Source organism: Spermophilus citellus (assembly GCF_964194105.1).
Source record: "Spermophilus citellus genome assembly, chromosome: 12".
In the NCBI taxonomy this organism is placed as follows: Eukaryota; Metazoa; Chordata; class Mammalia; order Rodentia; family Sciuridae; genus Spermophilus; species Spermophilus citellus.
In genome coordinates this window covers 128,976,867-128,989,510 of record NC_138198.1, presented here as the reverse complement: position 1 = coordinate 128,989,510, position 12,644 = coordinate 128,976,867, and the positions used below count along the sequence as shown (strand labels likewise).

The following is a 12,644-nucleotide window of genomic DNA, read 5'->3' as shown; positions in this document are numbered from 1 at the left end:
GCCTGAATGTCCTCACACACTGCACATGTCTGACTGGCACAGTAACCCAGGGAGCCTGAAGGGCCTCACACACTGCACATGACTGACACAGTAACCCAGGGAGCCTGAATGGCCTCACACACTGCACATGACTGACACAGTAACCGAGGGAGCCTGAATGGCCTGACACACTGCACATGTCTGACTGACACAGTAACCGAGGGCAGCCTGAATGTCCTCACACACTGCACATGTCTGACTGGCACAGTAACCCAGGGAGCCTGAAGGGCCTCACACACTGCACATGACTGACACAGTAACCCAGGGAGCCTGAAGGGCCTCACACACTGCACATGACTGACACAGTAACCGAGGGCAGCCTGAATGGCCTCACACACTGCACATGTCTGACTGACACAGTAACCGAGGGCAGCCTGAATGTCCTCACACACTGCACATGTCTGACTGACACAGTAACCCAGGGAGCCTGAATGGCCTCACACACTGCACATGACTGACACAGTAACCGAGGGCAGCCTGAATGTCCTCACACACTGCACATGTCTGACTGACACAGTAACCCAGGGAGCCTGAATGGCCTCACACACTGCACATGACTGACTAACACAGTAACCCAGGGAGCCTGAAGGGCCTCACACACTGCACATGCCTGACTAACACAGTAACCCAGGGCAGCCTGAATGTCCTCACACACTGCACATGACTGACTAACACAGTAACCCAGGGAGCCTGAAGGGCCTCACACACTGCACATGACTGACACAGTAACCCAGGGAGCCTGAATGGCCTCACACACTGCACATGTCTGACTGACACAGTAACCGAGGGCAGCCTGAATGTCCTGACACACTGCACATGTCTGACTGACACAGTAACCGAGGGCAGCCTGAATGTCCTGACACACTGCACATGTCTGACTGACACAGTAACCGAGGGCAGCCTGAATGTCCTGACACACTGCACATGTCTGACTGACACAGTAACCCAAGGCAGCCTGAATGGCCTCACACACTGCACATGACTGACTAACACAGTAACCCAGGGAGCCTGAATGGCCTCACACACCGCACATGCCTGACTAACACAGTAACCCAGGGCAGCCTGAATGGCCTCACACACTGCACATGCCTGACTAACACAGTAACCCAGGGCAGCCTGAATGGACTCACACACTGCACATGACTGACTGACACACTAACCCAGGGAGCCTGAATGGCCTCACACACTGCACATGACTGACTAACACAGTAACCCAGGGCAGCCTGAATGTCCTCACACACTGCACATGTCTGACTAACACACTAACCCAGGGAGCCTGAATGGCCTCACACACTGCACATGTCTGACTGACACAGTAACCGAGGGCAGCCTGAATGTCCTGACACACTGCACATGTCTGACTGACACAGTAACCCAAGGCAGCCTCAATGGCCTCACACACTGCACATGCCTGACTAACACAATAACCCAGGGCAGCCTGAATGGACTCACACACTGAACATGACTGACTGACACACTAACCCAGGCAGCCTAAATGTCCTCACACACTGCACATGCCTGACTAACACAGTAACCCAGGGCAGCCTGAATGTCCTCACACACTGCACATGTCTGACTGACACAGTAACCCAGGGCAGCCTGAATGTCCTCACACACTGCACATGACTGACTGACACACTAACCCAGGGAGCCTGAATGGCCTCACACACTGCACATGACTGACTGACACAGTAACCCAGGGCCGCTTCAATGGCCTCACATACTGCACATGACTGACTGACACACTAACCCAGGGAGCCTGAATGGCCTCACATACTGCACATGACTGACTGACACACTAACCCAGGGAGCCTGAATGGCCTCACACACTGCACATGACTGACTGACACACTAACCCAGGGCCGCTTCAATGGCCTCACACACTGCACATGACTGACTGACACACTAACCCAGGGCAGCCTGAATGTCCTCACACACTGCACATGACTGACTGACACACTAACCCAGGGAGCCTGAATGGCCTCACACACTGCACATGACTGACTGACACACTAACCCAGGGAGCCTGAATGGCCTCACACACCGCACATGACTGAATGACAAAGTAACCCAGCCAGCCTGAATGTCCTCACACACTGCACATGTCTGACGGACACAGTAACCCAGGGCCGCATCAATGGCCTCACATACTGCACATGTCTGACTGACACAGTAACCCAGGGAGCCTGAAGGGCCTCAAACACTGCACATGTCTAACTGACACACTAACCCAGGGCACCCTGAATGGCCTCACACACTGCACATGTTTGACTGACACAGTAAACCAGGGAGCCTGCAAGGCCTCACACACTGCACATGTCTGACTGACACAGTAACCCAGGGAGCCTGAATGTCCTCACACACTGCACATGACTGACACAGTAACCCAGGGAGACTGAATGGCCTCACACACTGCACATGTTTGACTGACAGTAACCCAGGGCAGAATGAAGGGCCTCACATACTGCACATGCCTGACTGACACAGTAACCCAGGGAGCCTGAATGTCCTCACACACTGCACATGTCTGACTGACACAGTAACCCAGGGAGCCTGAAGGGCCTCACACACTGCACATGACTGACTAACACAGTAACCCAGGGAGCCTGAAGGGCCTCACACACTGCACATGACTGACACAGTAACCCAGGGAGCCTGAATGGCCTCACACACTGCACATGTCTGACTGACACAGTAACCGAGGGCAGCCTGAATGTCCTGACACACTGCACATGTCTGACTGACACAGTAACCGAGGGCAGCCTGAATGTCCTGACACACTGCACATGTCTGACTGACACAGTAACCGAGGGCAGCCTGAATGTCCTGACACACTGCACATGTCTGACTGACACAGTAACCCAAGGCAGCCTGAATGGCCTCACACACTGCACATGACTGACTAACACAGTAACCCAGGGAGCCTGAATGGCCTCACACACCGCACATGCCTGACTAACACAGTAACCCAGGGCAGCCTGAATGGCCTCACACACTGCACATGCCTGACTAACACAGTAACCCAGGGCAGCCTGAATGGACTCACACACTGCACATGACTGACTGACACACTAACCCAGGGAGCCTGAATGGCCTCACACACTGCACATGACTGACTAACACAGTAACCCAGGGCAGCCTGAATGTCCTCACACACTGCACATGTCTGACTAACACACTAACCCAGGGAGCCTGAATGGCCTCACACACTGCACATGTCTGACTGACACAGTAACCGAGGGCAGCCTGAATGTCCTGACACACTGCACATGTCTGACTGACACAGTAACCCAAGGCAGCCTCAATGGCCTCACACACTGCACATGCCTGACTAACACAATAACCCAGGGCAGCCTGAATGGACTCACACACTGAACATGACTGACTGACACACTAACCCAGGCAGCCTAAATGTCCTCACACACTGCACATGCCTGACTAACACAGTAACCCAGGGCAGCCTGAATGTCCTCACACACTGCACATGTCTGACTGACACAGTAACCCAGGGCAGCCTGAATGTCCTCACACACTGCACATGACTGACTGACACACTAACCCAGGGAGCCTGAATGGCCTCACACACTGCACATGACTGACTGACACAGTAACCCAGGGCCGCTTCAATGGCCTCACATACTGCACATGACTGACTGACACACTAACCCAGGGAGCCTGAATGGCCTCACATACTGCACATGACTGACTGACACACTAACCCAGGGAGCCTGAATGGCCTCACACACTGCACATGACTGACTGACACACTAACCCAGGGCCGCTTCAATGGCCTCACACACTGCACATGACTGACTGACACACTAACCCAGGGCAGCCTGAATGTCCTCACACACTGCACATGACTGACTGACACACTAACCCAGGGAGCCTGAATGGCCTCACACACTGCACATGACTGACTGACACACTAACCCAGGGAGCCTGAATGGCCTCACACACCGCACATGACTGAATGACAAAGTAACCCAGCCAGCCTGAATGTCCTCACACACTGCACATGTCTGACGGACACAGTAACCCAGGGCCGCATCAATGGCCTCACATACTGCACATGTCTGACTGACACAGTAACCCAGGGAGCCTGAAGGGCCTCAAACACTGCACATGTCTAACTGACACACTAACCCAGGGCACCCTGAATGGCCTCACACACTGCACATGTTTGACTGACACAGTAAACCAGGGAGCCTGCAAGGCCTCACACACTGCACATGTCTGACTGACACAGTAACCCAGGGAGCCTGAATGTCCTCACACACTGCACATGACTGACACAGTAACCCAGGGAGACTGAATGGCCTCACACACTGCACATGTTTGACTGACAGTAACCCAGGGCAGAATGAAGGGCCTCACATACTGCACATGCCTGACTGACACAGTAACCCAGGGAGCCTGAATGTCCTCACACACTGCACATGTCTGACTGACACAGTAACCCAGGGAGCCTGAAGGGCCTCACACACTGCACATGTCTGACTGACACAGTAACCCAGGGAGCCTGAATGTCCTCACACACTGCACATGTCTGACTGACACAGTAACCCAGGGAGCCTGAATGTCCTCACACACTGCACATGACTGACTGACACACTAACCCAGGAAGCCTGAATGTCCTCACACACTGCACATGTGTGACTGACACAGTAACCCAGGGTGCCTGAATGGCCTCACACACTGCACATGTCTGACTGACAGTAACCCAGGGCAGAATGAAGGGCCTCACATACTACACATGCCTGACTGACACAGTAACCCAGGGAGCCTGCAAGGCCTCACACACTGCACATGTCTGACTGACAGTAACCCAGGGCAGAATGAAGGGCCTCACATACTGCACATGCCTGACTGACACAGTAACCCAGGGAGCCTGAATGTCCTCACACACTGCACATGTCTGACTGACACAGTAACCCAGGGAGCCTGAATGTCCTCACACACTGCACATGACTGACTGACACACTAACCCAGGAAGCCTGAATGTCCTCACACACTGCACATGTGTGACTGACACAGTAACCCAGGGTGCCTGAATGGCCTCACACACTGCACATGTCTGACTGACACAGTAACCCAGGGCAGAATGAAGGGCCTCACATACTGCACATGCCTGACTGACACAGTAACCCAGGGAAGCCTGAATGTCCTCACACACTGCACATGACTGAGTGACACACTAACCCAGGGAGCCTGAATGGCCTCACATACTGCACATGTCTGACTGACACAGTAACCCAGGGAAGCCCAAATGTCCTCACACACTGCATATGTCTGACTGACACAGAAACCCAGGGAAGCCTGAATGGCCTCACATACTGCACATGTGTGACTGACACAGTAACCCAGGGAGCCTGAATGTCCTCACACACTGCACATGTCTGACTGACACAGTAACCCAGGGTGCCTGAATGTCCTCACACACTGCACATGTCTGACTGACACAGTAACCCAGGGCCGCCTCAATGGCCTCACATACTGCACATGTGTTACTGTCACAGTAACCCAGGGAGCCTGAATGTCCTCACACACTGCACATGACTGACTAACACAGTAACCCAGGGAGCCTGAATGTCCTCACACACTGCACATGACTGAGTGACACACTAACCCAGGGAGCCTGAATGGCCTCACATACTGCACATGTCTGACTGACACAGTAACCCAGGGAAGCCCAAATGTCCTCACACACTGCATATGTCTGACTGACACAGAAACCCAGGGAAGCCTGAATGGCCTCACATACTGCACATGTGTGACTGACACAGTAACCCAGGGAGCCTGAATGTCCTCACACACTGCACATGTCTGACTGACACAGTAACCCAGGGTGCCTGAATGTCCTCACACACTGCACATGTCTGACTGACACAGTAACCCAGGGCCGCCTCAATGGCCTCACATACTGCACATGTGTTACTGTCACAGTAACCCAGGGAGCCTGAATGTCCTCACACACTGCACATGACTGACTAACACAGTAACCCAGGGAGCCTGAATGTCCTCACACACTGCACATGTCTGACTGACACAGTAACCCAGGGCAGCCTGAAGGGCCTCACACACTGCACATGACTGACACAGTAACCCAGGGAGCCTGAATGGCCTCACACACTGCACATGTCTGACTGACACAGTAACCGAGGGCAGCCTGAATGTCCTCACACACTGAACATGACTGACTGACACACTAACCCAGGGAGCCTGAATGTCCTCACACACTGCACATGTCTGACTGACACAGTAACCCAGGGAGCCTGAATGTCCTCACACACTGCACATGTGTGACTGACACAGTAACCCAGGGCAGCCTGAAGGGCCTCACACACTGCACATGACTGACACAGTAACCCAGGGAGCCTGAATGTCCTCACACTGCACATGTCTGACTGACACAGTAACCCAGGGAGCCTGAATGGCCTCACACACTGCACATGTCTGACGGACACAGTAACCCAGGGCAGCCTGAATGTCCTCACACACTGCACATGTCTGACTGACACAGTAACCCAGGGAGCCTGAATGTCCTCACACACTGCACATGTCTGACTGACACAGTAACCCAGGGCCGCTTCAATGGCCTCACACACTGCACATGTCTGACTGACACAGTAACCCAGGGCAGCCTGAATGTCCTCACACACTGCACATGTCTGACTGACACAGTAACCCAGGGCAGCCTGAATGTCCTCACACACTGCACATGTCTGACTGACACAGTAACCCAGGGCAGCCTGAATGTCCTCACACACTGCACATGTCTGACTGACACAGTAACCCAGGGTGCCTGAATGTCCTCACACACTGCACATGTCTGACTGACACAGTAACCCAGGGAGCCTGAATGTCCTCACACACTGCACATGTCTGACTGACACAGTAACCCAGGGCCGCTTCAATGGCCTCACACACTGCCCATGACTAACTGACACAGTAACCCAGGGAGCCTGAATGGCTGACATCAATCTCAGTCTAGACGCCATGGGTGCATGCCCATATTGCTAGCAGCTTGGTCACTGAGGCAGGAGTATCACAAGTTCATAGCAAGCTTCAGCATCTTAGTGGGGATCTAAGTAACTCAGGACACCCTGTTGTCATTAAAAAAAAAAAAAAAGGCTTTGATGTAGCTCAATGGTTAATTGCCTCTGGGTCAATTCCTACTCCAAAAATAAATAAATAAATAAACTCCCTCTATACATCTATGAATTTTAACAGGGTGAAGTGGTAAAGCACCCAGGGAGGTCTCTGGCTCCTGCCACTCAGGTAAGTCCTTGCTCCCTGTGTTTAGTAGCTGAGCCTCTCAGCTGCGGTAACAGCAAGTGGGGAAAGTGCAAAGGGAAGAGAGCCGGCCTCAGCTGGCGTTTAAATACTCCATCTGTGGAGGACTAGGTTCTCTTCTCACAGGAAAGACACTGCCTACAGCAGGTACCAGAACAGACCGACTCCTGCAAAGGCTCTTCAGTGATTCCAGAAAGAGAAGGCTTCCTAAATGGATCGGGGGTCCTTTCCCACAGGTGTCTTTTTACAAAGCCAATGGAGGCGTCTGGGCTATCTCCACAGTCAGTCTGGCTGGTACGTGGACATGGACTACGTCTTGTGTTCACCGCCCTGCAGGGGCATGCGCTGAGCGGTGCTGCTCTCACGTGGCCCACAGCAATGGCACTTCCCTTGGTATTTGTGGCTCACTGCAGCTACCACCTGCCTATCGTATTTGAAAAATGGTGTCAAACTGGACTTGTTAATTCAGGTTCTTTAATCAAAGGCAAGATAAAAAATGAAAACCTGCTCGGCAGAAGTTCTGGTATACACTGGAATCACTGTTGGGTCATAAACTGAAATACTCCCAGCCTGAAGCTGAGGCCCCCAGCATTCAGAGGGGAAAAGTCACAATTCCTTTTGGATTGGAATGACAGAATCGTAGACATAAAACACACATTAGCAGTAGTTCAGGGATAAAGAAGGGTGAGTAGCTATAAAAGGGCAGCATGAGGGGTCCGGAGTGGACCGTCTGCCGCACTCCGTGGTGATGACACCAGGCTGCAGCACGTGCCTGCATTTTGCTGTCTTTCCAAGATACCACCACGCGGGGAGGAGGAGGAAAGGGCACAGAGACCCTCCTTCCTAGTTACTACAATGCGGGAGAGCCCACGATCCCCTAAAAACAGAAGCTTTTACAAAGAAACACAATGTCATTTACTGGCTGCTTATTTGTGTTTTAACTGCAAATACTAACTATTTTTAACACAAATGCCCCAAATAAAAAATCTAGAGTCCGGTAAATTCTACACTTGAGAGCCCACATGTCTCACGTGAACCCACTTAGATGGTATCACCCAAAAGTCCTGTTGGTGGATACTGTTACTTACACTCTACTTATTTCTTTGCTATACTTAGTCTCTACTTAGGGAGAAACGACAGGACTCTGCGCTCCCCACGTGCACAGGAACTTCCCACAGGCGCATGCAAGCCCAATACCTTCGCCCACAATAGTTGCAGGGAGGCTCGGTGCTGGACAGCCTGGCTGCTGCACCTGAGCCAGAGGAGGCCACCGAACCCACTAGGGGCTGGCGAGACCCAGGAATGCCAGTAGTGAACCCAGCTGAGAAATGACCAAGAGTTGACACTAGTGATCAACGCGTGACGTGACAGCAAATTTCCCAGATCACCACCAGGCCCCTGAGAGCCAATCTAGTTCACTAATTATAGGTACTAAAACTTCATCAGAAACATTCTTCTCAGCAGCGCATATAACTTTACTGCCCTCAACGGTCCTAAATAAATACCGCCTCCATAGAGACATCACAGGGGTTAGCACCCGAGAGGGCCCCAGGAGTGAGGTGGAGGAGAAGAAAGTGGAGAGAGGTGGAAGTTCTGGGAGCTCCCGGCAGCAGGGGCGGCCAAGGCCAGCACTACACTGAGAGAAAGGCCCCTTTCCACACATAGGTCTTTCATGGGACTGCCCCACTTCCAACTCATTCCAAGGCCAAAGTCTGATACTTAATTAGGACTCAAAAAATCATAATTACATGCCTGAACAATTGAGCTTCAGATGTTTTGCACCCAACAACTGCCTGGAATAACAGAGTTATATAAACTGAGAAGAATTCATGTATAACACACTTCTCTTCAGAAATAAGTGACCTCTTCAGAGTATGCACTGAGTACCTCCGCTCTCTGAGCAGACGTCTGGCGCACCTTTCTGCTCCTCTGAAGCCCGTGGCCCAGAGTCTCCCTTCCCACGTTTGCCTCGGGAGCGTTCTAGGGCTTCTCCACAAGGTTGCTCTACACTGAAGGATGTTGCACATCGCTATCTTTCAACTATGACAAAACTATATTTTAAATCAGGGTTAACCATGGATTTATAAAAATTTTTTTCCAAATGTTTTGCTATTACAGATTCAACTTTGCCTGATGGACAAAAGTACATAAGAATATTATTTAAGTAAATTACTTAAGAGTGCTTTTGCTTTTAAAACCATTTTCTTTCATGAACTATAAAAAGAAACAAAAACATTAATATATAATAAGTATCTGAGACTCTCAAAACCTACAAACACTTATAATAATTACACGTTTAGTTGTTGCTTCCCCTTAGTCCCTGGGACCCTAGTTTCCTCCAACTGCGCAAAACAGATTCCTCACTTCTGACCCCTCTTGGTGCTCTTCTTCCATCTCCTCGCTAAACCTGAGGAGGGCTGGGTTATGGTTCGTGGTGGAGTGACCCCAGCACCACATTAAAACAAAAGAACAAAAACACCAAACCCAAGGAGCACATGAGATTCCAGGACCGACATAAACCCCCAATGCTCAAGTCTAGACTGACTCCTATCACCGGTCTCTCCATCACCATCACAAACTTCTAATTCTATGACCACCTATTGAGTTTCAGGTCATATTTTTACGACAGTAAATAACTGTAACGATTTAGGTACTGCCAGGCAGTTTTCCAGCATCCTGTGAAAACGCATAGGCCTTGGATCCAGCCATGCGCCAGGAACCTCAGTGATAAGGGCACCAAGGTCCTACCACTCCCCGTCCCCCTGCCAACAGCACAATACCCCTCAGCAAGGCTTGCCTGCAAAAGTGAATGCTGCAAGGCCTCTTATCAGGTTTTGCAGTATTGAAACTATAAGAGAAGACATCTACGATACGAGTTTACACCACACAGTACATTATAGACCCTATTTCTGTAAAAATTTTTAAAATATGTATCTGTATGTGGGACTACGAAGATTTAGAAGGACAAGTAAATGAAAATGTTCACGATAATTCCACTTAGGTATTGATCAAAGACTTTTTTAAATTTATTTTTTATGCTTTCCTGTGTTGCCTGAATTTTCCCCCCATTTTGGGTCTAACATAATTACTTTATTTGGCCAAATTTTAATTTTGAAAGAAAACATTCAGAAACATTATACATTTGGGAAAGAGCAAGTTCATGAAGCTCCACAGTCACCCTCTGAGAAGGACCCACCTCCCCCATGATGCTCACCTGAGAGGTGATATTCAGTGTAACCGTGTCCAGGCCTCCTGACAGCACGCCCTGAGTGTCGGCCAGGGTCAGCGTGACGCTGGCATCGCCCCCCACGCCTGACGAAGACATGACCAGGTTCTGCGTGGAGATGGCCGATGGTGACATGGGTGTTGTGGAAGGCAGGCTCCCACTCGTAGGATTAAGCTCTGCGAGGTGGGCAAGAGAAAGAGGTCAGTGCAAAGCAGGCGGGAAGGGTGCTGGTCCCGAAGTTCACAAAGGAAAGGCAGAGCCTTTAACTCAATTTTTTGAGAAGGTTCTTCTTAGTTTCTATATATCTAAGGTGAGGATGCTCTGCTGCTTACTATAGTACTAAAAAACGTGAGTAAAAGAAAAGTGAAAATGAGACCCACAGCCCAGTCCCTGCGGCCACTGTAGAGAGAAAACTCAGGTGAGGACTTCCGGGAAGAGGGACCACTGAAGAAAGCCACCAGACAGGACCCACTGAGTGCAGCTGGTCCACAGCGCAGCAAGAGAAACCGACTCCCACGGCTGCTCCGCTCAGGCTCCTCACCTCAGTGCCTCCTGCTCTGAAACACGGAGTCAGAGGAACCCCATGCAGTCCTTCAACATTAGCTGACTCTTCCTTAAGTTTCTCCAGCAAAAGGTAACAGAACTTTTAGATGCTTTCCCTTACAGTCAGTGCTAGGAGAACGAAGCCGTCTGGGACAGAACCGGTAATGTCAGGCCTTTCTTGGACACAGCAGATGCCATGCTCCTCCTGGCAAGCAGGATGGTCTCAGAGGGATTGCCCGACCTATGAGAGCACGCAGAGGCTGGTACAGTGCTACTGGTGAGCGCAAGCACGCAGGCACAGGCACAAGTGGCACGCGGGCACAGGTGGCACCCAGGCTCCGTCCTCAACTTCCCACTCATCCTTCAATGGGTGCCATGAGCATCCCAAGATGGCAACCAAAGCTCAAAAAGCTACACCCCAATTATGGAGAAAAACAACAAAACCCTCTGCCAACACCTGTGAGGCGAGGTCGCATCGGCCAGGAGCCTGCCCTGGAGCCACAGCCAACAGCAAAGCCAGCTCTCGCCTATAGCTGCCTTCTGCAAACACGAAGTCCTTAAGACCCACACTGTGGAGCCCTCCCTGTGCTAAACAGCCTGGAGCGCTCAGAGCAGGAGGACCACAGAGGCTGGGATCTGCTCTCTGACTGCAGAGCAGGCTCCAGGGGAAGGTGAGCCACTTTTATTAACAACTGGGCTGGGCTGGGGAAGCAAAGGACTGTTCTTGCCTATATTAAGAAGTGCCGTGGAAGACAGCGGCCAAGAAGACATCTTTTGAACTGAAAGTGAGAATCATGCATCAAGTGTTTCTGATGGGGCCTCGCTCAATGCCACCCATACTGGGGTCCTCAAAGTCAATCTCATCAACAAAACAGCTTTCTTTAAATAACTATCTACGGTTCCAATATTAAAAGTCAGCTATACATCAGGAAAAGTCAATGTTAAGAGCATCTAAAATTCTCACATTAAAAAAAAAAGGAATAAGGCTGGGCGTGGTGGCGCACACCCTGTCATCCCACAGCTCAGGAGGCTGAGGCAGGAGGAGCACGAGTTCAAAGCCATCCTCAGCAAAAGCAAGGCACTAAACAACTCAGTGAGATCCTGTCTCTAAATAAAATACACAACAGGGCTGGGGATGTGGCCCAGTGGTTGAGTGCCCCTGAGGTCAATCCCTGGTGCCACAAAATTAAAACAAACAAAGGAATAAAGACACCATAGTGGAAAACAAAGGTTTCTGTCCTCACAACATAGCCTTTCTTTTAATCCCATTGCTAATTTCTGCAAAGATCTCACTGAAATAAAAGTGAAACACCCCGGGTGGCCTCATGGCCGAGTTGGCGGGAACTTGGTCTGCTGTGCTCCCCTTTACTTGCTTAAGGGGAAACAGGGTGTTTCCCGCCCTCACACCAGATCTCCACAGAAGGAATTTTTATTATCAGTAAAATGGCTCTGTTATTTCCAAGGACAACTTCATGTGGTAGTTACGAGGATTAAGTGAACTAATACAAACGCATCAATATTCAACAAGTTACTAGAATAA

At 50.8% G+C, this 12,644-nt stretch overlaps 1 protein-coding gene across 8 annotated transcripts in view; it reads right to left on the bottom strand.

The window, feature by feature from the left end:
* ZNF236 (zinc finger protein 236) overlaps positions 1 to 12,644 on the bottom strand; it is a 100,045-nt gene that overhangs the window by 22,086 nt on the left and 65,315 nt on the right. For all 8 annotated transcript variants that reach the window (XR_014018186.1, XR_014018187.1, XR_014018188.1 and 5 more), the window contains one exon: positions 10,550 to 10,737. Coding sequence is in view for 5 of the 8 variants with exons in the window: in XM_081262600.1 (XP_081118726.1) it covers positions 10,550 to 10,737 (188 nt within the window). In the remaining 3 variants the exon portion in view is untranslated. The remainder of the gene's footprint in view (positions 1 to 10,549; positions 10,738 to 12,644) is intronic.